Source organism: Podarcis tiliguerta (assembly GCF_965153285.1).
Source record: "Podarcis tiliguerta genome assembly, chromosome: 1".
Taxonomy (NCBI): Eukaryota; Metazoa; Chordata; class Lepidosauria; order Squamata; family Lacertidae; genus Podarcis; species Podarcis tiliguerta.
This window is the reverse complement of record NC_139534.1, coordinates 42,273,778-42,300,752: the sequence shown is the minus strand read 5'-3', so window position 1 is coordinate 42,300,752 and position 26,975 is coordinate 42,273,778. Positions and strand designations below refer to the sequence as shown.

Sequence of the window (26,975 nt, the reverse complement as noted above, 5' to 3'; positions counted from 1 at the left end):
CTGTATAGAATAATTCTTAATGGACCAAGCAATCAGGCTATTTCTCAGATATTGACTTACATTATAGCACGGTACATTTTGGCAATGGTCTGCTCCAGTTTATTAAACAGCTGGAGTGGGGGGAAATGGTCATGTATTTCCAAAATGCTGTATACATTTAACTGATTTGCTCGTGCAAATCTTTGCATATAAAATAGAATTGTGGAGCTGAGAGGGAGAGGGGGAGAGAGACTGCATCCACTTCAGATATGCATATATACACTAGGGATGGGTAAATCTGTCAGTTTTTGTTTCTCTTTTTTCCAGTCTTGGGTTAAGGGCTTCACATTTCCACATTGGTCTGAATGATGCAATAATATCCACATCTGAATGCAGCCTAAGAAAGCTGCAGTATCGCGTGGGCAGTTCGGCAGTTCACCCCACCAAATGGGCACTACCGTAAGTGTCTGACTTATTTGGGGTAGGAGTGGATTTATTGCACAAGAGTAATATTTAGCATTTGCTATTAATCACAATGTACCCACTTTCTTTGTGGTGTGTTCTCGAAGCTACCAACATGAGTTTGACCAAACTGCGGGAGGCAGTGGAAGACAGGAGTGCCTGGCGTGCTCTGGTCCATGGGGTCACCAAGAGTCGGACACAACTAAACAACTGAACAACAACGATGAAGGTGCAAGATCTGTGCAGAAGTGCTGCGGTCTGACACAAAGACAGAGACCAGATCTAAAGTGCTTCCAATCATAACATCTGCTGAGCTGTGTTGGTATGAGAAGAATCTTCCAAATTGCTGCCCTACCAGAACTTCAGACTCCAGTTCTGCTTAAAAATAAAATTGGTCTACAATCCAATCAGTTGCTTGCTTTCTTACTATCAGAAATATGCTAATAACTTTGGTACAGATTTTCTGAACTTGTACGCATACATGAGCCATAAACTTGTGGCATATATTGAGGGGGAAGAGTAGTCTTTATAATGCTCCTCCAGACAGCAGATTCTGCATTACCGGCTTTTTGCAGCTGCAGGTGAGTATTTCAAAGTAATTCATGTGCCTTTCCCAATGGATATTTTCTGATGTGCTGCTACAGTTCTATGCCATGCCCCTGTAGTCTAGCATTATTCCAGCTTGTTTAGTGTTCCTCATATGCCTGGACTTATAAGAAGCACTAATCACACATCCAGTTCCTGAAAGAAGGAACATTTTGGGGTGAGCTCAAGAGCTACCCAACCAAAGAGGAAACGACAATGCATGGTCTTAAATAACAACAGGAAAGTCTCCCAGCGCTACAAAATTAAAGATTCCAACACCAAAACAAGAAAAGTAGCTTAGTAAATTGCTCTAAGCACTCCCTATTCCAGGGTACCCCTTGATCACTTTCCTGCATGTAACACCAAGTCATATCCATTCACCAAGGGGTGTAAGGCAGAAAGCACCACCAGGAAAATGTCAAAAGTATGAAATGCACAAATCTTCATTGTGTTTTTTCCCAGGTAAATGTAACACAAACAAGGTGGAAAATATTTCTACTATGCAGTGTTCACACTTTGTAACATGTTATATATTCACACTTATGTTATCAAGAGATTCAAAGTTGTTGACTTTATCAAGCCCAAGCTATTGAATTTTTTTTAACAAGATGAGCAAAGCTTTAGCAGTTCTCTCCCTCTGTGACACAATCTTTCCATTTTGCCATTAGTAAAGCATAACGGTACACCCAACAGTGGTGAAATTCTGCGACAGGATCTAATTTACTTTCAGTGTTACAAGATGAGCCAACAGTGTAAAGAATAAAAACAAGTCATTTGCCCAAGGGGTGGCTTCTGAAGTCAAGGTTGTAATGAAAGAGAAATAAGGTGGGTATTTAGCATTCCCAGCTAGACCCTAAAAAGTTTTCTGTATTACAGATCTAAGTGAAAAATCATTAATTCAGAGAGCTGCTTAGCTCTCTAAGATTTGAAAGAGTTTCAGAAAATGCAATAAAATGAATCTCAGTTAAGAGAGGGTTTCATTAGGAGGGTGGGAACTTTATCTAAAGTCAGCTGAAATGCTTTTGCATCCTCTCTCCTGTTTTCCTTGGAAGGAGACTTCACTGACAGAGTAGAGAATCCGAATGTTTTGGACTACAATTTCTATCACCCGTGACTATTGGAAATGCTGGCTGAGGTTATAATCCAAAACATCTGTAGGGCACCAGGCAAGAGAATGCTACCATAAAATGACTGTTTAAAAAAGAAATAAAGAAACCCAGAGCCACACATTATTCTTCATGTAAATAAAATGAATTTTATTTATTGATGTTTAGAAAAAGTAAAAAAATGCCCATAGTTATGCCTTGTAGTGAGCCAGGCAAATGGCTCTAGCTGGTTCACCATGGCTTACCCTGTCTAGCAAAGGCACTGAGGCAAAATATTTTTCTTGGAATCATCTTCTAAGTTTAAGCTTCAAAAATTTTATATATAAAGTGCTGAGTTGACTCATGGGCCCTTTGTAAGTCAGGTTCCCAACAAGTGTACTTTAGTTTGAAAAAGAGCTATGGGTCAGTTTCTTCAAAGCAGCAGTCACCACCATGGCAGATTATAAATACAACTGGGAAATGTGCAAATTAAGTGAGAGATGCAAACAAAATAACCCCAAATTACATTCAAAATGTCTTGCAATATTTGATGAAGGTTGCATATATTTCCTTCGTCCAGTAACCACTCAGCCCTTGTAGTGTTCAATTACAGCTCAAACCACTCTCAGATCAGCTTCATCCAGCACCATTTTTAAGGGCTTCTATTCAGACTAACAGCAATCATATATTACAAAGCTGTTGAATAGCACAAAGTGGAGGTTTTTACTTTCAAAATATGGACCAAAATCTAGCCCCACCATTTGAGAACTGATCACAGTTTCATATTTTTGCAATACACAGACATGAAAATTGGCAAATCAATCCACTGCCAGTCTGATACAGGGTCTGTTTTGTCTGCACAAAAATATAGTTAATATAATAATCCGGTCTCAAGGTGCCTCCCAACAAAATGTATCCATAGTTTTATTAGGTGTCATGTTGCACTTTCAAACAATATATGCAACTGCCTGCCAGCCTTGCCACTGCGTAAGTAAAAGCAAAACTTCACCTTGTTCTAGTACTTGCTTTATAGTGCTACACAGGGGAAAATTATTATTCTTATAAAACATGGATCAAACCAGAAATTTCACTTGCAGTTCAAAGATTCTAATAATGACCTTTTTGTGGGAGGAAGATTGCTCTTGCTTTTCTTATTTCCATGAAATGGAAGATGCTATACAGTTGACTGAAGCTAATGAACATGCAAACATCTCCAAGACCACTGTGTTTCAGAAACATTGACTATGGTTTGTCTGTGGAAAGTGTGGCAACTTAAGATTTGAATTCATGCCATCCTCCTAAGTTGATCAGCCTTTGCTCATGCACTGTTTGCCAGAAGCCCCCAACCAGATTTTGCACTGAATGGTCTGTTTCCATGTTTTCTACCACTTTTTGCCCCCTTTATCCTCCCCATCTGTGTTGGATGGAATGTGTGGAATGGAGGCTGCACCTGGGAGCTTGAAAAAGGTGAGAACACAGGGCACCGTGCACAGAATTGTGATGATGACAGTCTCAGGATCACAGTGGCACAGGACATCCATCTCACATGACTGCAGACTATCATGATACACAAGGAATAATGATCATACATGTTTGGTACAGCTTTTCCAGAAACACTAGGTGGTGGAGCCGGGGCAGAATCACTGCAGGCAGAACCCTGACAGGAAAAGGAAGAAGGCACTATGCATCTTCTAACTCTCAGCTCCAATGGTGATGCAGATCCAGTTGTTCCATCAGCAATTCAGGCCCCGACAGACAGCAAACTACCCAGAATTCATGTTCATCATGGCCAATGCCTATCTTCTCTCCATTTCGTTTTGGATACAATCCTATTCCCACTGCACCCCAGTCTGATTCCACTAAAGGGTACTACATGGATCAAACCGGAAATTTCACTTGCAGTTTCACAGTGCCCAGTAGCATGCCAGACACCCCAGCTTGTAGATTGTACACCTACAAAGGCTGCATTCCTAACCCTGCTTGCCTGGGAGTAAGCCCCCTTGAATTCAATAGGTTTATTTCCAAACAGACGTGCTTAGGATTGCAGCCTAGACTATTAAGCCACTCCATGTACAATTTTAATGTTTTTGTCACTGTCTCGCAGTACATTCCAGCTGATTGCTGAAAAAAGGGATTAGCACTTCCTCCCTACCCCCAATTTCTATTGGAAACACTACATCTAAGAAAACATGCTAAAGAGCTGGCTTTTTTTCAACTACTGAAGCATATTGTATCCCAACTTCATATTTATGTCAGCTTCTGCTATCATTTCCTTAGCACTGCAGTATCTTGAAATGTTTTCAAAGCACATAATACACCAGACATCATAAAGAGAGTGCAAAATATCAAAAGGTTTATCTTGGGCATTGTTATTCTTATGACAGCTGTAGCACAAAGGGTCCATGGCTAAACACAATTCGCTGGTGTTATTTCTTCTCTCCCCCTCCCCCCCCTCGCTCGCTCACACACATATTGACCAATCTGGGTTTTTAATGTGACACTAACATTTTTGTGCTTTCTTCCTGGCATGTGGTCAAGTGCATTTAATAACTGCTGCCAACAGTGAAAAAAATAGTTACAGCTGTAGCAGATATGATGGAGGTCCCATACTGCATTGCACAGCCTTCATTTAGTACTCACAGGGTTAGGACTGCAGATCCTTAAGAGGAGTGGAAGGTGATTTTATCTTAACTGCAGTATGACCGGTTTAAATGCAATTCATAGGATTTTGCTTACCTTCATATGCAAAACAAGTGGTCATTCAGTTTCTATAGATACCATTACAACTTGTGTGGCTGAAAATTACAATCTTGTGAGAAACACATACCTTACGAATTACTCTTCGGAAATGTAGCCCATTTACACACACAAGAAGATTAAAGCTGAAATCCTATGCACACTTACCTAGGAGTGAGCCCCAGTGAACTCACCTGGGATTTGTACTGCATAGGATTTTATTATGTCATGTTTCCTATATTGTGTCCAAAACAACTAGGAAATTTGTTTTAGAAACTAGTTTCGCTGTAACCGTACTTTACATCATTCATTTCATTAAAGAGCCTAGATCCTCACTGTTCAAAAGAATGCAGGAAGCCGCTGGATTTTGCCATATCACAGGGTGCCCAGCTGTGTGCACATTTACTTGCAAGTACGGCTACAGTCTTTCAGATACTTATTTGGGAGTAAGTATCACTGAATGCAAATTGCATAGGGTTACGCTCCATGTCCCACTGCATTCAGTAGAATGTAGGTCCAAGTAAGACTGAGCCTGATTGCAGCTATAGCATTTTTATGCCCCTTCTGGCAGAATTTCAAACTTGGCATTCCATGTTCTCTATATGGTCTTTCATATATATTGCTAAATATATAAAATACCTGCTTGTGATAGAATGACTCAATAATACAGCCCAGAAAATAGCATTATGCAGTGCTCCCATACACACATGTAATTGTAATGTAAAGGAAATAGATTAAGAAATCCTTACACCACCAAAAAGTCTGTGCCTTGCCTGAAAAGTTATTTTCACTGCTATACATTTACCTTACTGTAAAGGGTAGATAAGTTTATACAGAAACCACTGCAGTCCTTCTGTCGGCCCTTTTCACTGTAATATTAGCAATGTCTATCATTTGCCACACATCAAATATGTATGCATGTGGCTCAAATGCAGAGTAAGGAGAACACAAAATGATGAGAGAGCTTATTTCATGTTGTTATTAGATCAATCCACGTCAGTCAAGACCGTTCACAGAATGACAGGGCCATCAATAAAAGTTCAGCTTTCCACAATATCTCTAGGCTATCCCAGCCACCAAAAACATTTTCAATTAACAAGCCAACAGCAAGCCAACTATACTCTATTTCATTTCAACTTGGCTCACATATCTATTCATACAACTGATCTGACCTTACCATTAAAATGATTGACAAGAATTCAAAATCCCAGTGCCTGGAGCATTCCATACAGTACTCAGAGAACACAAGAAACTAATGGAAAAAAATCAAACAGGTTGCTAACTGTGTGTGTGGTGTTTTCCTTGGCTGTTTTGCCCCTCATTGTAGAAAGTACTGCCAAGCCTACCAAACTTGCTAATCATTATAACTCATTGCTAATATTTAAACTTAGAAAGCTCACCAACTTAGCTATCCTAAGTGAAAACTAGAAATAACAATGCAAGCATTATTCAAAAAATTCAGAATCAAAAGATTCAATACTCTTCTTATAATCCACAAGCAATCAAAATTAGTCAAGCAAATATGTCAGAGTTTCTTAAATATGCAAAATAATGAACACCACATATTCCTATATATATGCACAAAGAGAGAGATGCACACACAATTTGCAGCAATAATGAATTTTCCATACCTTGATCGTCTTGGATGACTGGCATTTGACGTGATGGGACACTGTTGCAGTTTGGTTCATGTTTCAGCACCCAGGATAGCGCACAATTCCACAATGAGTTACGGAGCAAATGGCTAGAAATCCGTCCTTCTTGCTCAGACTTCTGCTGTTGCTCTCTCTCTTTCTTTCTTTCTCTCTCTCTCTCTCCCCTCCTACGAGTGCTTATGGCTCTAGAGGCTGGGATGCTGTCAGATTTGTACAAGTCTGAATCTCAGCCTTAAACTCGAGTATTCATTTGATTCATCGTTCTTCAGGTTCCTGAAGCCTCTGCACACAGAGAGCTCAAATGCTGCTTCCATTCACTTGCACTGCACCTCTCCAGCACTGAGAATGTGACAGCTCCTCAGCGCAGCCAATGATCTCGACTCACCAACCCTTTGAAAAGAACAGAATACCAGCAAACTGCATCAGTATTTACTGCAGCCCAGCACACTCTCTCCTTCCTTGAAATTAATCTAACTCAGGGGGTAATTACAGATTAGCCTTCAAATCCTAACTGCACAAACACAACGCACCACAGACACATACATATACACAATTTCAGTGTTATCAATTAATTTCAGTTTCCTGAGGTGGTGCTTGGAAAAGTAGCTGAAATATATGCAGACCATTAGACATCCCATCCAGATGCTTGCATCAAAACTCCCTCCTAATTTCTCTTTTGGAAAATCTGAAAGGAACCACCTGTTCTTTAGTCACACCATACACATTCCTGTGTTGAAATGGCCCCATCCCTTGACATTAGGTTAGTACCTGGAGTGTATTTTACTACAGAGTTCTCATGTTAAAACGGGATGTTGATATTATACCTTTGATCCTTTTCAAGTAGGTATAAGGGTTACACTATGCAGAATCAGATCAAATCCCTGCAGTAGTTCCCCACTTCTCCATTTCTCTTACAAGGGCTACAACAACATGACTGACTTTCTTGTGGTCATTTTCTACAGTTCCTATGGTGCACAGAAATGCACCAAAAATGAGGCAGCTGTATTTGTAGACATGACAATCAATGCCACATATGCTGAGGTGTAAGTATGAACATGACAAACAGAGACAAAGGGAGAGGGACAATATAGTTTATTGTTGACATTGTTTCTCTTGTAATGCTCTTCACTGAGCTAAATCAAGTCAAATATCTTGATTTTCAACTTCATGAAAATCAGGTAAACCAGCTCATTCCTGCTTTATACACTGAGGTTGCCTTCATTTGATGCACTTATTTTCTTGATATCACATGCTCAGCTCATCACAATGGTTGTTATGAAATATGAGTCATATTCAGAGCAGACTGCTTTGAATATGACTTAGTCAGATTATCACCAAGAATCTATAAGGATGATCTTGAATATTAATGTTTTCTATTATGCATACAGTCATCCAAATCTATACATGAGACATTCAGTGAATGGGAATGCTGATGTAAATAGTTAATCCACGCTAAACATGAGGTGAAGATGTAGGAATAAATAAGAAATTATGTTGTCCATTTAGTAAAATTGAATGTTATTACCCTTTTATGTCATGAGCAAAAGAAATGTGGCAGAACAGCCTCAGCTTCATTTATAAACAGGGTGGCCGTGCTTTTAAAGCCCAGAGGTCTCCCGTGCCTTGGGAGGTTGATGATGTCACTGCATGCCACGCTAATAGCTCTAAGTGACAAGACCTATCATAGTCTCACAACTTAACAGAAATCAGCTTTTTGTAAACTGCTTTGAGGCTTTGTTGCACTCAAGTGGTACAGAAACCTCGTGAAATTTAAAAAAGAAAAAAGAAATTTAAAGAAATCAATGACCTGTTAATGGATTCTGATATGTCCTGGTCATGATTCAATTCCACCTGTAACATGAACTGTATATTTTGGAGCAGATTCCATTTGTACAGAATTTGGCTGCATTTCTTCCTGGCAAAGTGACGTAATTCACTTGGGTAACACGTCACTCACTGCTGCTACTTGTAATACCAGCACTAAACATGACAGATATGTCAAAGCAGAAAGGACCATTGTGTGTGCTTGTATGTGCAGCTAACATTTCCTATGTGGTAGCCTATACAAAACAGACAACCTGAGAAACAAAGCCTACGTTTACCATGTCACTTCTGTGAGAAATTACATGTCACATCCTATGAGGCTGTGCCTATGCTGGAACCTTAACTAGTACAGACTAATAATACTATACAGTGTTTGTTTGTTATTATGGTATGTATTTTTGTGTTTTTGTATTGTAAGCCACCCTGCGATCTTCGGGTAAAGGGCAGTACAGAAAAGTAGTAATCATAATCATAATAATAATAATAATAATAATAATAATAATAATAATAATAATACAAGCATGCTGATTTCCTGAAAACATGAGTCCAAGCAGGGCTGTGTCTGGATTCAAGAGGAATTGATGAAAGATTTCCCACAGGAAATCCTAGATCTAGGATGAAGATCTGCCTAAAGGCACTTTCACGTGTACTAACAGGAAGAGCAGTCTAGAGCAAAAGTCTGCCCAGTTCCAATGAGTCCATTTGGAAGAGGTTTGACCAGTCCTGAGGATCAATGAGGAAAATTCCAGGCAGGTGGAAGAGCAAATAGAGAGATCCAAGGGTGAGCAGACACGGCTGGACTAAACTGCAGGAAGTTACTCATACGTGTCCTTGCCTTTGCCCCCAAGAAGAGATAATGGCTAAATGCTTTCCCCCTGAACTAGAAAAAACATCATTTCATATTTAACAAACTGTGGCACACAGTATTTGAAGCTAATGAAATTCATTGCTAAGAGTTTGAGGAGGACTAAATATGCACTGAATTTTATGAGACCCAATAAGAACTTTATTGGAGTCTTTATGTCTTGTTTCATGCTTTGGCAAAAACCAATTTTCTGTGCAAATTTCCCCAAAAAGGCACCTAAATTAGACACCTTGAAGCTGTCAAATAAAATCCTTCTTTAGACAACAAGAGATGAGTGGGAGGGGGAGCAGACAAAGACATACAGCATGATCAATAACTTGCTGGCGTTGTGTTTGGATGGACTTCTACAAAATGTTAATTTATCTGTCCCTAGGAGGCATAAATTTCACTGATTAACCTCTCAGTCTTATTTTATCTGACCTAATTATAATATAAGCCTAACAAGGGGTCTCAAGAATGATAATGACTCTTTAAGTGGATCATTTATCAAGATAAAACATCATAGGGACAACTCCAATCAATAGGATGGGATTCCATAAAACGCTGCCTAAAATTCTCTGCAGGGCTGTTGTGGCGCTCACTCTTTGGATAAATGCCATCCACTTCTAGTCCTTTCTTTCTTTAATGCAACTTTTAATCCTTCATAGTGCTTGTAATCCTCTTTGGTAACTGGCTGCTTAACTAAATTCAGTTCTTCTTAGCATTGCACCTCGCTTGCTGCCTGCTAATGTGCATATTTGCCGTTGGCTTGTTCCAGAAGGAGGAAGAGGACAGATTGAAAAAAACGTATCATAGCCTTCAGGGTGCAACTAAATAACAAAGTGGATTCCAAAAATGTACTGGAGAGCATACAAAAGCCATGGACAGCTGCCTAGATTTCACATTACAGTACAGAGGAGGAAATCATAATGATGACTCTCCTCCTCCCAACAGCCCTAACAGGAACATAGGAAGCTGCATATCCTCAGACCATTGGGTCCATTTAGCAGTGGCTCTGCAGGCAGGGTTCTCTCCCAGCCCTACCTGGAGATGCAAGGGATTGAACTGGGTTCCTTCTGCATGCAAGGCAGCTGCTCCACCACTGAGCAATGGCCCCTCCCAAACAGAACCTCGATCATCCTGGAAGAAGGGCAGAATTGAAATACAATTAATTAATCGATCAATAAATCATCAAACAAGCTGCTTCCTTTGAAGACAGAAAAATCTTTAAAGAACTCCCATAAGTCCAGAGGACAGCATCACCAAAACTTACGTTGTTCAAAGCCCTGCAGTTAAAACACATCAACAGCAACTGCAGGACACTAATACCATCATTGCAGCCATCTAATTAGAGAGACTATTCCCTGCAGCACTTGATCGTTATTCAGATCTCTCAGTACCCTGCTGTTAATACTCTAATTCCCAGTATTGTTCCCTTGCCACACATATTTGCCTCAGCCTTACTTCCAAAGCCTTATGTTCTTCCTTACCAGCGCTGCCAAAGTCAAATTTTTCAAATTATGATGCATCTAATGGATGTGATAGCAAAAGAGATGAGCAAACCAATATACTAAAGTTTTGATAGGCAAGGAGCACTCAAGGGACGATCCCAATTGCTATTTTGCTTTCCTTCGACAAAATGCTCTCAGGCAGTATTTTTTCCTTTTATTGCTTCTTATACGCTCTGTGAGCTGGACCATGGACTTACTAAACACTAACAACTACTGATATCAACTGAGCATATTCTAATTAAAAGGGGTAGCAATAAGCTTTTATGAATAAGTGCAAGGCAGATTTCTGAGTGATTGGTAATCCCATCCAATGGCAAAGAGCAAAACCTCAGAATCCTGACTAGTGTTAGAAATGGAGGGGGGTGCCCAAGTTTTGATCCTACATGGGGGTGCAAAAGAAAATGGCATTGTTTCCACTTTACATTCCTTCAGATCTAGACTCACAGTTCTAATCATGTGAGGGTAAAGTAGGAAATAGGAAGGCCAAATTATCATTTTTTTAAAAAAAGTTGTTAATTAAGTGTGTTAATTAAGAAAAAATTAAAACACTCACAAAGTTCTTAAGGTTGGTTCTGCTCATATCACATCATGGAGTACCTCACAAGAAGTGGCAAGGGAAGTGACCATCATCTAGCCTACCCTATTACCAGTGGGACAGTATACTCTATAACCAAAATACACTGACATGCAAAAACAGAAGACCATAGTATACAAGTACTAAGATGACAGCATGCCACAAGAGAAGAGCAAAAGGAATGAAGTTTTACATGCCATGGATATATGTAATACAACAAATAAGATTATTCCCAATAGATATGTTAAAGACAGGCTGCCACACCAGCCAACGTTATACAGAAGGCAGGATAGAAATTGAATAAATAAATTAAAATATAATATTTTATATGTTATTTTGTAAACTGCTTGGCGAATGTCTCAGTGGTAAGTGGTGTGAGTGGGTGTAAGAAAGATTTATAAAAATGACACTTATCTGAGCTCTCCATAACACAACAAAGAGCATGCAGAGACCATTTATTTTGTCTGTCTGTTAAGTTATTCTGCCTTTTATCTATCAAACAAATGACCTTGTGATTTGATGGACTGCTTGTACATGTGACTACAGGGAAACACAGTACTTTTTAAAAGTGTCAGCTCAGTAAAATTTCTTAATTTGTCTTTTACTTGTGGCTCCCAAACAGATGACTACTGTTTTAAAAACAAACAAACACATAGATAAATGTAATCATACACTAGATTATGTTTGCAAGAAAAGCAAAATAAATTTGAGCCAGTTGCTTGGAATTGGCTTCATGATGTTTAACTTCAACCAATATTGAGGGGAGGGAAATAATGTAGCACTCTGGCCCACTAGAAGAATTAAGTGGGGTGGGGGAGAAAGAGAAATGGTTTAGATCCTTCCTCACTAAAATATATACTGTCACCCACACATCTCACTGTTTGATGCTTTGATCAGAAAATATTCATGGCACTTGGTACAATTCTAAGGTTTTCTCACATTATGCATTTCCACATTAAGCTTTTTAGTAATTGTTTTTCATAAACACTAGGGCATCATGAAGCTACGCCATTATCTAAGCACTTGAGGTTATTTTAATTTCAGCAAACCCTTATTTACACCAATCACCTATAGTTAGATTCTTCTTTATAGCTCTATTCAGATGTTATAATTCCCCAGGTGAGTAGCATTGAGGGGGGAGAGCAGGGGTGAATGCGTGAAACTCCACCCTGGTCCCATTGTCCTCCACAAGTTGATTGTCTGAAGTGGGAGGAGCCGCTGGTATTTATGGAGACTATCAGCATGGTTCTGAATGCCCTTCTGACAGCACAGGAGACACTCTGCTTCAGAGGTTAATTCTCCAACTCATAGAGGGTGATGGAGATGAGATACAGCTTAGCACACACATCTGTGCTCCTACACACATGGTGGTACTCATGTGGGGGATTGCAGCACCTGAACAAATCTAACTTCTGCATGCTTTGTGTCATACAGCACATTGTTGGCCTCTTCAACCCATTGCAACAGAACATTCATAGTGGAAAAGAATCCGAAACAATGAACCAAATTTCATGTAAGAGATGAGCTGCTACCAATATTTAAGGCACTCCTACATTTCCAGGCTATCGCGAATGGCCAAAATATTAAAATGACAAAAGAGGTCATTCTGTTTATAGCTTTCTATACTTCTTCCAACAGCTAAGTTTAACTAATATGGGTGACAACGGGACCAACACATTATTAAGTAGCATGGCAGCATTCCTTATCCACCATAAAATGAATGGAAAAAAATAGGTGGGGCAGAAAGAGAGAAATAATGTGTAGAAATTTTTGGTCATTTCTCCTCTCCTCCTTCCTGATTTCCACATGTTCCTTACATGGTAAGTGGGGGGATGCTGAGCAAAACAATGCCACTTTCCAAAAGCTCTCAAGGTGTGATGCTGGCCTTTCCCATAACCCTTTCCTTGGGCCTCAGGTTGTTCGCTCCCCTTCCCCTTCAGCCCTGAGAGAACTGCACAAGCTGGTCTTGGAGATGATCATAGAATGTCACATCCATTCCCTACACATAAGGGACACTGGTGATAGATTCAAGGCAGGTCACTTGCTCCCATTCGCCAACCTCAGCTGCGAGTGTTTGCTGACCGAGGACTACAGCCCTGTGTGCATTGTTCTATAGGGCAGAGATTTTCTCTGGCAGTGTGTTTGTATAACCCTCAGCCCATGACCGTTTCGAGTGTCTACTGAGGCAGCAGAGGAACTTTGATGAACTACAAAAATCTAAGATGAAGTTTGCCTTTTTGACAGAAACATTGGGCCCTTGAGAAAGGCAATACCTCTGGACCTTTAAGACATGCACCATTCCACTGCCAGTTAGAGAAGGGCTCAACTAGCACAGAAGACATCTCTCCAACCTTTCTGAACAAAATTGCTCAAGACATCATTAAGGACTATTAAGAGGGCAACAGGACCCCAAAAAAGGAAGATTTTGTATAAAGAGTGGGGTAGATAATTGGGGGGGGATCAGGCATGGAGAACTTGTGGTGCTCTAGCTGTGATTAGACTCCACTTTCCATCGGCCCCATCAATGTGGACAATCCTCAGGAATGATAGAAGTTGTCATTGAGCAACATCTGGAGGACCACAGATCTCCCATCCCTCCTTTAAACATTATCAGCAACCACAATGGCAGAGGGTGCAGCACAAACAGACCTCCTATATCCAAGTTCATATGAACATACAAATGCTGCCTACCGGTAATTAAAAACAAACACTGGGTTATGTCCAGAGAATCTCCAGGGGAGTTAGCCTTACGCAAGGGTACTTTCCCATTGCCACCTTCACGCTTCAGCCCCCATCACCTTCAAAGCCTGAATAAAGCAAACTCTTGAAGGTGCTCTCCAGAATGTCATGGAATGGGACATGGGAGGCTGCAACAGGAGAAGAGAATCAACAGAAGTGAGAAGTGTGTTAGATAACTTGGGATCAAACATATTAACTAAAACTAGGGTTAATTTATTTTAGATCTTTTGTTGAGGGCTGCAAGTAGAGGCCCATCATAGTACCAACATAGTACCAACCCAACTCATTATGCTGCCCCAATTTTCCAGTAACTATTCCAGCAAATGGTTTTAAATTTGGAAAGGCAGCATACAAATAACATGACTGACTGATTGATGGGATTTCCAGCAGCTAGAAATCCCAAATGTGAAGAGTGCTATTGCGTTCAGGTCCTGCTTGTGGATTTCCTAAAGGCACCTGGCTGGTCACTGTGTGAACAGAATGTCAAGCCAGATGGGCCTATGCATGGCCTGGTGCAACAGACTTCTTCTTATGTTGTGATGTGACACAGTCACATCCAGGATACGCTACAATGTTTTGTTAAGGGAGTATAACTTGTTAGTTGAATTATCCAATTTAACTAATGGAGGGGGCAATCCCCTTTTCTTCCTAAGAAACGCATACAAACAAAATCCAGAAAACCTTTTGCAGAGCTGCAGAGCTGTTAGGAACCCCACAAGCTAGATGGAACAGGAGTAAATGTCCTGAAGCTGAAAATATTGCTCAACTCTACCTAATTCTAATTCAAATGGTCTTCACCAGTGGTCTTAAAAATAAAAACAAATGTGAAACCTGCTAATGGATGCTGGTCATACAACCAGGTTTCTTTCTTTCTCTTCTGCTTTTAGTGAAACAGATATTTACAGTCAGTTCTGGAGAAATGTTCCCTTGGTCTGCCAATGTAATAAAACAGTTTATCTGGGAGTTTTCCACAACTACTTTGACTTAAAAATACAATTTTTTCAATATTTGCTGGTGGATTGTATTTTTTTATTTCAAGTCAACACCTTCTGATATATGTTCGGTGTCGTACAAACAGGGAGGGGGGAAATGACAGATATTTATAGCTAGCATGGGAAGAGGGTATTCCCTTGAAATATATATAGAAAACATATGCGGTATATTTGGGATCCAGACACAAACACACCACCTCAGCCTTATATTCCAAATTTACTGTTTATGTTGCTGGGAAATGAAAGTCAATCTGATGGGAAAAGCCTGGGTGGCAGGTGGGGGAAGGATTATAAAATCTCACTACTTGACAAGTAAATATAATTGTTTGTCCTTCCACAGACCTGTTTTCTTCACTGGTTTTCAATTGGTGGATTGGGGACTCATAAATAGGCTGGGTCCCAAATTTAGGTGAGTCAAAGCAGTAGATTCAATGGCATTTTCATTTCTTTCAATTTTGTTTGAAGGAGTGGGATAGGCACACAGACCCAAAACAAAGGAAGTCAGAACTAGTTTACTTTTCATACTTGTATAGAAAGGGGAATTTTGCCTGGTCCATCTTGTCATGTAGGATTGGAAAGATGCAGCCTTCTACACAAATGCATCTTGTCTCCCTACAGAGAAAAACAGAAAGATGACCATATGGCAAAACATTACAAACATGCCCTTGGATTGCTGTTGATGTCATCAATCAATAAACAACTGATTTGGGAGTGAGTTCCAGTTAAGGATGGGGCAGAAATTTGATTTTGTTTGCATTTTAATGGAAATTTACCTAATTCACACTTTCCAAACCAATACACAAACCAAAACTTAGCTATCCTTTGAAATTCACACATCTTCACATTTTGTGCTACAGTTTTCCAATCAGCCAAAGCGTGCAAAAATTCACATGTTAGGGGGAAATATGTATTAAAATGAATATATTCATGTGGGAAGGGAATACAAAAGTGCAAAATATTAGGGGAAAACTGCAAAAATGCTTCTATTAGTTAAAACTGCATTAAAAATTGTGTTTACTGGGAGAAATTTGCACTAAGATGCGAATGAATTTTCATGAGGAGCTTTAAAAAAAATGCTGAAGAAATATAGAGATCTGAATTTAAGACTGGAAAATAGGGAAAGCCAAATCTACAGTCCCAGAAAACTCAGTGTCACTAACTTCTGAATACAATATACATTGTACTGGATGTGTATCTCGGTGACTCCAGAAAAAAAGACTGCAGCTTGTTGACAGACAAAACAGTAGACAGAATGTGAAAAAGAAACCTGCAGGATTTGTCACCTACAGCAACCCCCAGTGCTAACTGAAGTTTTCTTTTGGCAGAAATATAATTTTAATTGGATTAGACATTATAGGCATATATAACAAGGCAAGCTGAAGAGCACTGAGACACAACAGAAAGGTACAATTCAGGAAGTGGCTTGTAATTCCCTTGGGTCTGTTGGAAGAAAGTGGATTTACATTTCAGGACATTCAAGTTAAGATGCTATGACTTGGCAGCCAGAGACTGTAGACAATCAACTGAGCTCATTGTCAGTTCAGTAGGAAAGAGATGAGTGAGAAGATATGAAAAAGAGAAATGTGCTTGGAAAACTAGCAAAAAAAAAAAAGTAGTAATAATGGTCAACAGGGTCTTAAATGTTGCAAAAATAGAAAGATAAACTGCACCACACTTGAATATGAGAATATTAACATTTCCTCTTTAACTTGGACTGCCAAAAGAATTGCAATAGAATTGGATATCAGTTTTAAAAGATATATGTAGGAACTAGGAGGAACCTCACATGACACAGGAAATAACACTGACATAATTAACTCTTCATCTGTAATATTTGATGAAATATGGAATTACTACCTTGCAAGTCAATAAGGTTTATCACACCAATGTATGAATTAGAAGAGCCCTCCTGGATCCAGTACAGTGGTACCTCGGGTTAAGTATTTAATTGGTTCCAGAGGTCCATTCTTAACCTGAAACTGTTCTTAACCTGAAGCACCACTTTAGCTAATGGGGCCTCCCGCTGCCGCCATGCCACCAAAGCACAATTTCTGTTCTCATCCTGAAGCAAATTTCTTAACCCGAGGTACTATTTCTGGGTTAGCGGAGTCTGTAACCTGAATCGTCTGTAACCTGAAGCGTATGTAACCCGAGGTACCACTGTACCATGTTTCCTACAGCCAGATGCCTTCAGGTGCCCCACAAGAAAAGGAAGAGTGAAATCATTTTCTCCTGTTTTCTGCCCCCCTGCCCCTCCCCCCCTACAAAAAGCTGTCTCTGAGTCTGGATGTAACTTATTGTAGTCATAATTCATTGCCACTGGTGGTCTTATCCTCCATGAATTTGTGCAAGCCTAATCATACGTCCCCTTCATGGATCACTGCCTTGCCGTGGCGAAGGGGCTTGAAGAACTCAGAGAAGCTATGAACTATGCCGAGCAGGGCACCCAAGATGAACAGGTCATAGTGGAGAGTTTTGACCAAACGTGATCCACCTGGAGTAGGAATCGGCAAGCCACTCCAGTATCCCTGCCAAGAAAACTCCATGGACAAAGACAACAGGTATATAAAAGTTATGACGCTGGAAGATGAGCCCCTCAGGTCGGAAGGCGTCCAACATGCTACTGGGGAAGAGCGGAGGACAAGTACAAGTAGATCCAGAGCTGATGAAGCGGCTGGCCAAAGCCGAAAGGACGCTCAGTTGCGGATATGCATGGAAGCGAAAGGAAAGTCCAATGCTGTAAAGAAAAATATTGCATAGGAACCTGGAATGTAAGAACCATGAACCTGGGTAAGTTGGATGTGGTCAAAAATGAGATGGCAAGAATAAACATTGACATCTTGGGCATCAGTGAACTAAAATGGACGGGAATGGGCGAATTCAGTTCGGATGACTATCATATCTACTACTGTGGGCAAGAAACCCATAAAAGAAATGGAGTGGCCCTCATAGTCAACAAAAGAGTGGCAAAAGCTGTACTGGGATGCAATCTCAAAAATGATAGAATGATCTCGATACGAATCCAAGGCAGACCTTTTAACATCACAGTAATCCAAGTTTATGCACCAACTACTGGTGCTGAAGAAACTGAAATTGACCAATTCTATGAAGACTTACAACAGCTTATAGAAGTGACACCAAAGAAGGATGTTCTTCTCATTATAGGGGATTGGAATGCTAAAGTAGGGAATCAAGAGATAAAAGGAACAACTGGCAAATTTGGTCTTGGAATTCAAAACGAAGCAGGGCAAAGGCTAATAGAGTTCTGTCAAGAGAACAAGCTGGTCATCACAAACACTCTGTTCCAACAACACAAGAGACGACTCTACACATGGACATCACCAGATGGGCAGCATCGAAATCAGATTGATTATATTCTCTGCAGCCAAAGATGGAGAAGCTCTATACAGTCAGCAAAAACAAGACCTGGAGCTGACTGTGGCTCAGATCATCAGCTTCTTATAGCAAAATTCAAGCTTAAACTGAAGAAAGTAGGAAAAACCACTGGGCCGGTAAGATACAATCTAAACCAAATCCCTTATGAATACACAGTGGAAGTGAGGAACAGGTTTAAGGATTTAGAATTGCTGGACAGAGTGCCTGAAGAACTATGGATGGAGGCTCGAAACATTATACAGGAGGCAGCAAGAAAAACCATCCCAATGAAAAGGAAATGCAAGAAAGCAAAGTGGCTGTCCAATGAGGCCTTACAAATAGCGGAGGAGAGAAGGCAAGCAAAATGCGAGGGAGATAGAGAAAGATACAGGAAATTGAATGCAGAATTCCAAAAAATAGCAAGGAGAGACAAGAAGGCCTTCTTAAATGAGCAATGCAAAGAAATAGAGGAAAACAACAGAATGGGAAGAACCAGAGATCTGTTCAAGAAAACTGGAGATATGAAAGGAACATTTCGTTCAAAGATTACCATAATAAAGGACAAAAGTGGTAAGGACCTAACAGAAGCAGAAGACATCAAGAAGAGGTGGCAAGAATACACAGAGGAATTATACCAGAAAGATATGGATGTCTCGTACACCCCAGGTAGTGTGGTTGCTGACCTTGAGCCAGACATCATGGAGAGTGAAGTCAAATGGGCCTTAGAAAGCATTGCAAATAACAAGGCCAGTGGAAGTGATGGTATTCCAGCTGAACTATTTAAAATTTTAAAAGATGATGCTGTTAAGGTGCTACACTCAATATGCCAGCAAGTTTGGAAAACTCAGCAGTGGCCAGAAGATTGGAGAAGGTCAGTCTACATCCCAATCCCAAAGAAGGGCAGTGCTAAAGAATGCTCCAACTACCGCACAATTGCACTCATTTCACACGCTAGCAAGGTTATGCTTAAAATTCTTCAAGGAAGGCTCAAGCAGTATGTGGACCGAGAACTCCCAGAAGTGCAAGCTGGATTTAGAAGAGGCAGGGGAACCAGAGACCAAATTGCAAACATGCGCTGGATTATGGAGAAAGCTAGAGAGTTCCAGAAAGACATCTACTTCTGCTTCATTGACTATGCAAAAGCCTTTGACTGTGTCGATCACAGCAAACTATGGCAAGTTCTTAAAGAAATGGGAGTGCCTGATCACCTCATCTGTCTCCTGAGAAATCTCTATGTGGGACAAGAAGCTACAGTTAGAACTGGATATGGAACAACTGATTGGTTCAAAATTGGGAAAGGAGTACGACAAGGCTGTATTTTGTCTCCCTGCTTATTTAACTTATATGCAGAATTCATCATGCGAAAGGCTGGGCTGGATGAATCCCTAGCCGGAATTAAGATTGCTGGAAGAAATATCAACAACCTCAGATATGCAGATGACACAACCTTGATGGCAGAAAGTGAGGAGGAATTAAAAAACCTTTTATTGAGGGTGAAAGAGGAGAGCACAAAATATGGTCTGAAGCTCAACATCAAAAAAACGAAGATCATGGCCACTGGTCCCATCACCTCCTGGCAAATAGAAGGGGAGGAAATGGAAGCAGTGAGAGATTTTACTTTCTTGGGTTCCATGATCACTGCAGATGGTGACAGCAGCCACGAAATTAAGAGACGCCTGCTTCTAGGGAGGAAAGCAATGGCAAACCTAGATAGCATTCTAAAAAGTAGAGACATCACCTTGCCAACAAAGGTCCGTATAGTAAAAGCTATGGTTTTCCCAGTAGTGATGTATGGAAGTGAGAGCTGGACCATAAAGAAGGCTGATCGCCGAAGAATTGACGCTTTTGAATTATGGTGCTGGAGGAGACTCTTGAGAGTCCCATGGACTGCAAGAAGGTCAAACGCATCCATTCTTAAGGAAATCAGCCCTGAGTGCTCACTGGAAGGACAGATCGTGAAGCTGAGGCTCCAATACTTTGGCCACCTCATGAGAAGAGAAGACTCACTGGAAAAGACCCTGATGTTGGGAAAGATGGAGGGCACAAGGAGAAGGGGACGACAGAGGACGAGATGGTTAGACAGTGTTCTCGAAGCTACAAACATGAATCTGACCAAACTGCGGGTGGCAGTGGAAGACAGAAGTGCCTGGCGTGCTCTGGTCCATGGGGTCACGAAGAGTCGGACACGACTGAACGACTAAACAACAACAATCATACGTCCTATTGAATTCAATGGGGCTTGCTCCCAGGTAAATTGGTTAGGAATGCAGCCTAATAGTGGCATCACCAGGAATAGACAATGTAGTGGAACAGTGACACACACCAAGGGTGTAATAACAGCAGTGCCACCACTGCTTATCGTGATGGTGCAGAATAAGGGCTATGTGATGCTGAGGTTGTGGTAGTAATGTGGACACACAGGCAAGAGCACTGGATTGCCTCTACCAGTGTCCCCCATCCATTCCTGACCACACCACCATTCTTCCCTGTCCCTGCACAGTGTTGATAAGTGGCGCAATGCCGCTGCTGGGAAGGTGGTGCCATGGTACTGCCCTACCATATTGGCTGCTCCTGGGCATTATCTCTGTGGAAAAGTACTTTCTTTCTTCTGTTCTGAATCTTTACATAATTCATATTTAATAGATTATACCAAGTTCCCAGCATGCATAAATTTATGCACATCTACCACCACCATCCCACTATGCAGCTAAAAGTCCTCCAAGGACATATTTTTTTCCAGTTACTCCCTGTATAAGTGCAAAGAACATTACAAAAGCACCACACAAATGTAAGCATTACTATGTTGCTATTTTATTTGCTAACATGGGTGGATTTGTAATCATGTGCCTCCTGCAAGCATCTCATCTTGCTAGTACTCTAGCAATATAAACCTATGCAAACACTTGACACCCAAGGAAAGTGTGATTCAACCAAACTTTTGGGTTTTTTTACCCCAATGGCTGCAGAGTTTTCACTTACATTAACACTGGCTGTTGCTTCAAATTTGTAGGTTTGCCAGCAACACACAAATGTACACCAGCCCCCTTAACATATTGGTGTTTGATGGTGCAAAGTTTTCAGTCAACTTCAAGGCTGGCTTAACAGTGCCATATTGTTATAGCTCTTCTGCATCCTGGCTACAAACCAGACTTACTAACGTGAGCATTTCAACAAACATGATTCAGCAAACTAGGTGGCTAAAATACCACTCAAAACAACTGAAGACTGCTTAGGGAGGTTTGCAAAAGCTCTCTGTTTCAGTGACCAAGATAAATTACACCACAGAAGCTCATTTTCTAAGTGTTCAAGCTGTCTTCTTTGCCCTCCTACTAGTATTCCAAAAGCAGAATGAAAAACCTTAAGTCAAAGCCACAGCAAACACTTCCTCACCCCAAATTGAAACCATCTCTAGCTTTAAAACCCAAATGCCCAATTAAATGCAAGTGGAATGTAATTATTAGCATTCCTAAAGCAAAATAAAACCCAAACAACAAGAATATGTTAATTCAGTAACCTTAACGAAGAATCTATGAAAGTTTGTGGGAAGAAAAAATCCATTGTCTGTCAAAATATGGTTATTCACTGAAACAATAAATGTCAGCTAAACCACAATTCTTGTGAATAGTAATTTCCAACACAGTTCTTTGGCATTTTAACACAAGATAGTTGGGGCTGTTTAACTGTTCAGATAGCCATATGAGCGTTGTCAACTTAACTTTCAATGAAAAACAAAGTTTCATTTCATACAGTCAAGCTGGTCATCCTAACCTGGCTGTAATGAGACATTACAGAATTCAACAGACTTTTTTTTTACTCCTAGCATATCTTGGTTCCACAGTGAACCTGAAAAGCACCTGCAGTTTGTGCCACTTCAAAATCAAAAAGCAAATTGACCAAGTATTACTTTTAATTCAGAGCATTCTGCTGGCTACGTAAAGAATGATAAGCAACTGTGTATAAAGAACTTTCATGAGCAGAACATGACTCCCCCTTTCTCTCCTGACCCTGGAACAGCAAACAGGTACAATACCATGGTAAAGTTCTCAGTAAAGTTCTGGCCATTTTAAACCAGTATTTGGACGCCTCAGCAGCATCCTGCCAATATCAGTAACAGCTTCCAGAACTACATATATGTATGCAATTTGAGACTTTTGCAGAACTATATACCCAGTTTGCAGAATCAGCTGAAAAGCAGCTAATGTCAATAAAAAAGTACTTAACCACAGAAGAAAAATCCAGAACGACATGCTTTCACCACCAGCAGTCAATTTCTGCTCTGAGCCTAAAAGCGCCAAGCTGAAAGAGGCATGAAATCTACTTTGCATGTATTTCCTTTGAACATTATTAACGCTGAATATATGTGTCTTCCAAATCCATATCCTGTGGACTTCATCCCTACCTAACCCCACCTTGGCCCAACGTCATTTTTCCAAATTAGAGTTGAAATGCATACAAGTTTGCCTTGAGGTTGTGAATACTACTTTGACAGTGTGCTTACATGCGAGTCCTATTGAGTTAAATTAGGTTTACCCACAGAAAAAATAATGCATAGGAAATGTCTAACTAAAACTGAAAAATGCATTCAGTTCATTTGGCAACTTCCTTTTTACTTTATTGAATCGTGTGATAATGGTCAGGTGGCACACAGGATTGGTTCACAGATGCATATTCTATTGCTTGATGGCTTCATCATCAAATAGAGCCATCGCACATCAAAGAGTGTCCCCCATCATATATTTGAGCAGTTAAGTGTAGAACCTTACATTTGTCCCTGCTGAAATTCATTTTGTTCTGGCCCAGTTCTCCAATCTGTTAAGGCCATCTTGAATTCCGGTTCTCCAATTTAGTGTCATCTGCAATTTTTATGAACATCCCCTCAATTCCTGCATCCACATAATTTATAAAGTCGTTGAACAACAATGGGTCCTGGACAGAACCCAGCAGCACCTCACTTGTTGCTTTTTCCAGTTACTGCTGGGAATATTCCCTGCCTGAAACCAGGGAAAGTCACTGCCAGTTGATATAGACAATACTGAACTTGGTGGACCAATGATCTGACTTGATACAAGACCACTTCTTCTGCTCCTAAAAGTAGCATTTTTAAAAAATGTTAATAATATTTTCTGTTTCCCAAAATTTCATCAAAATTGGTCAAAATAAGTGGATGTCAGCCCAGCCTTCTTGGCTCCTACCCTTCAAGTCAATGCACATTACAGAAAATACCTAATCAAACAAATTCCTCTCAAACAACCTCAGAAGTTGAGAAATCTCCCTGAGTAGACTGTAGCTGTATCTGGGAGCTTTTTAAGCTCAAAATTAAGCTACCGGTAAATGTTTTTCACATTAATCAATTAATTATAAAATGGCTATTTCTCATGCCAATATTGGCATATAGTCTGTGTCTTGGAGGTCAGAGTTTTTACAGACATGTCTATATGTTGGTGGTTCCATTCAAAGCAAGCTGGCTCATTTCTAGCCATGTGCTCAGCAGATGGGCTGCACTTTGCTAAGCGTATTTGACACACAGCATTACAGAACTTGCTGCATGAGGAAAAACTATCTGCAGTGCCCAGAGAAGAGAGCCCAGCTTCTATAAACAGTGACCATCCTGCATTCTCATAGGATGGCAAATTTTAGATACATTACTCTGTAAGTATAATGACTTTAGAGAAAATCCTTCAATCCAAGCTGCGTTGCTGTCACACTTCAATCGTGCTGCTCCCTATCAGTTACGGTATACATATCTCTCAAGGCCCCTGTTATTTATGGAAGTGTCAACAGAAAAGTGTGGGGATAGGGCTTTATATATGTAATTTCCCCATTGGTGGAGGCTGATGGTGGTGGCCCAGAACAGTGCTCTGGCTGCTGCTGAATAATTCTGAATTGTTACATTGCAATTCTGTAAGTTCTGTAACTCAGACATAAGGCCCACTGAGTTCAATAAGACTTTGCTTCAGAGCTATGACTGCAATGTACATAGCAGAGCTTTCCAAACTTTTCAAGTTGGTGACACAGTTTTTGGACATGCATCATTTTGCAACACAGTAATTCAGTTTTGCATAATTTCGTGACACAGTAATTCAGTTTTACTAGAAAACCGGAGGTTAAAGTAACCCTTTCCAACCCCACTGCAGCCAACACACCAATGTGTCATGACACACAGTTTGGAAAGCTCTAGTGTATAGGATTGTAGCCTCCAGGGTGCTTTTTTCTTTCTCTCAATGCCATGAATTGTTTTTTCCTTAATGCCTTCACCCACCATAGCTGTCAATGTTTCCCTTTTTTTAAGGGAAATTCCCTTATTCCGAAATCGCAAGAATAGGGAAAAGTTGACAGCTATGTCACCCACCCCAACAATATACAATATTAAATTTATGTATCTACTACAGATTTTCCTTAATTTCCCCCAAGTTTAGGAATTTTTACAATCAGCCAAGTGTAGGAAATTGTACAAATGATTTTTTTTAAAAAGCACACATTTCATGTATTGCTGCATTGTTGTGTGTATGTGAACCCTGATGGTTTTCCCATATTGTGAAATCAGTCATTAAGTCCAAACTGGAGGCAGGGCAGTGTTATACCACTGCAAAATTCCTGAGTTAAAACCATGAGGTGAAGACTGAGTGCAGAAGAAATTGCAACATTTATTATATTATATTATATTATATTATATTATATTATATTATATTATATTATATTATTTGTTGGAAAACAAGCCTTAACGGGAGAGACTGGCCCCTCTCCCTGCTCCCTGAGCTTGTTTACCGGTGACCTCCCTAGTTGGCTTCCCCGCAAGTCCAGGGTAGATCTAAATAGGCGACATTTTCCAGTCGGGAAAATGAAGACCCACTTCTCCCCCTTCGCAGGGGAAAGAAGAGTAGTCAGAAAGTCCTTTTACATCATGTTTATTTCTGACCGTACAAGCCTACAAGAAAAACACATCCGATCACTTCAGACTCCTTCAAGCAAGACACAAAGACTTCCTTTACAAACACAACAGGAAGGTCTCATATTACACACTTCACAAAGACTTTTCCAGCCTGTGAACTTCCGGGAAGATTCTTTCCCACAGCTAGCCGCATCACATGATGTCAACAAGCTGGCTGTTTGCAGCTGCGATGTTCTCATATTGTAACAATATTATGTTATATAATTATATTATATTTTATATAATAGATATTTAACCCCATCTTCAGTTGCCTAAGTCAAGCCTACAACAGATACTTTCTTTAAAGTCCCCTTACGATATTGCTTCCAAAAATGAGCTAACCAAAATGGCCACATCCAAAGTTTAGGCTTTGTTTGCTTTTTTAAGGGGCAGGGGGGACCTGGAATACTTTTTCCACCTCTGGGGCTTTCTTTTAATGGCCTCTGCAGAATAGGAAAAATATTTCCGCTTCTGCGGTCCTCAGTAAATAGCTTTCCAGTTAATTGTAGAATGTTTCCAAATAATACTGTTTTGCTCCCTGTTAACTTGGTTTCCAGCTTTACACAATTAATTATGGAAGCATTCAGAGGCCTCCATTTTAGACCACTTAGTTAATAAGGAATGAATGTTTAATGGGTGCTCCTTTCAGACTATTTAATTTAATGAGAGAATTTGCAAGAAAAGGAAGTAAGGAGGATCAATTTAGCATGTAGCTACCTGCAACAGAAAAAAAAGCAAGACAAAAATGTCAAGGGAAATAGCATATGCATTCATTTATTATTCAAATGCACCACAAGTCCCATATTGAGAGCTTGGGGTGTTGTATAATCACAAGACGTACAATTTATTAGGCCAAACAGGTTTTCCATCTATCAAAAACAGAAGGGAAAACAACTTTAATTTTAATACATTCCATCAGTTAAAACTTGTAAACACTGTGTGTTCTGCAGGGGAATAAATGTAGACTATAGTAGGCCCTGGCTGAGTAAAGCAGAAGCCAAATTAGCTTTCTCTGGGGGTGATATGGGCAATGTACCAGTAAGCCACATGTGGCACCATTCATCTCAAGGATGCAACCACATGGAGAGAAGAGAATCATATTACAAATCTGCACTCAATCAGAGAAATAGGATAGTGGTACACTTCTCTTCACAATGTGGATGAATGCTTGAGTCAAATGGCTCAATGGTTAAGAACTTTGCTTCAGGATGAGAACAGAAATCGTGCAGCAGCAGCGTAGTGGCAGCGCAGTGGCAGCAGGAGGTCCCATTAGCTAAAGTGGTGCTTCAGGTTAGCGACCCTGAATCAAGTACCTACTGTGAGATATAAGTGTTGTTAAGCCAACTGGGAGCAGTGACCATAGCACTATTGAACTAAACATACATGTAAACAACCAATAGCCAAGAAAATCCAGCATGGTCACATTTGACTTTAAAATGACAGGAATGGCAAACAGGAAGTTGAAAGGCAAAGTCAAAATGGTCAAAACTGCCAGAGAGTTGTTTAAAATCACAATATTAGAAGTTTGATTGGAGTGTATAGCACAGATCAGGAAAGGTACCACAAGAGTTGAAAGGATGTGCTTAACAAGCAGAGTAAAACATGGTATTAGAGGCAAGAATGCTTCCTTCATGCAAATGGAGAGAACACACAAAAGTGCAAGCAGACAGTAAGCAATGCTAAAAA

At 40.2% G+C, this 26,975-nt stretch overlaps 1 protein-coding gene across 1 annotated transcript in view; it reads right to left on the bottom strand.

The window, feature by feature from the left end:
* The window catches only part of DPP10 (dipeptidyl peptidase like 10), a 542,405-nt gene that overhangs the window by 478,169 nt on the left and 37,261 nt on the right, over positions 1-26,975 (bottom strand). Inside the window, exons 2-3 of the mRNA XM_083408081.1 lie at positions 10,215-10,310; positions 6,479-6,892 (exon numbers count right to left, since the gene is read on the bottom strand). Of these exons, the coding sequence (XP_083264207.1) occupies positions 6,479-6,538 (60 nt within the window). The 5' untranslated portion in view covers positions 6,539-6,892; positions 10,215-10,310. The remainder of the gene's footprint in view (positions 1-6,478; positions 6,893-10,214; positions 10,311-26,975) is intronic.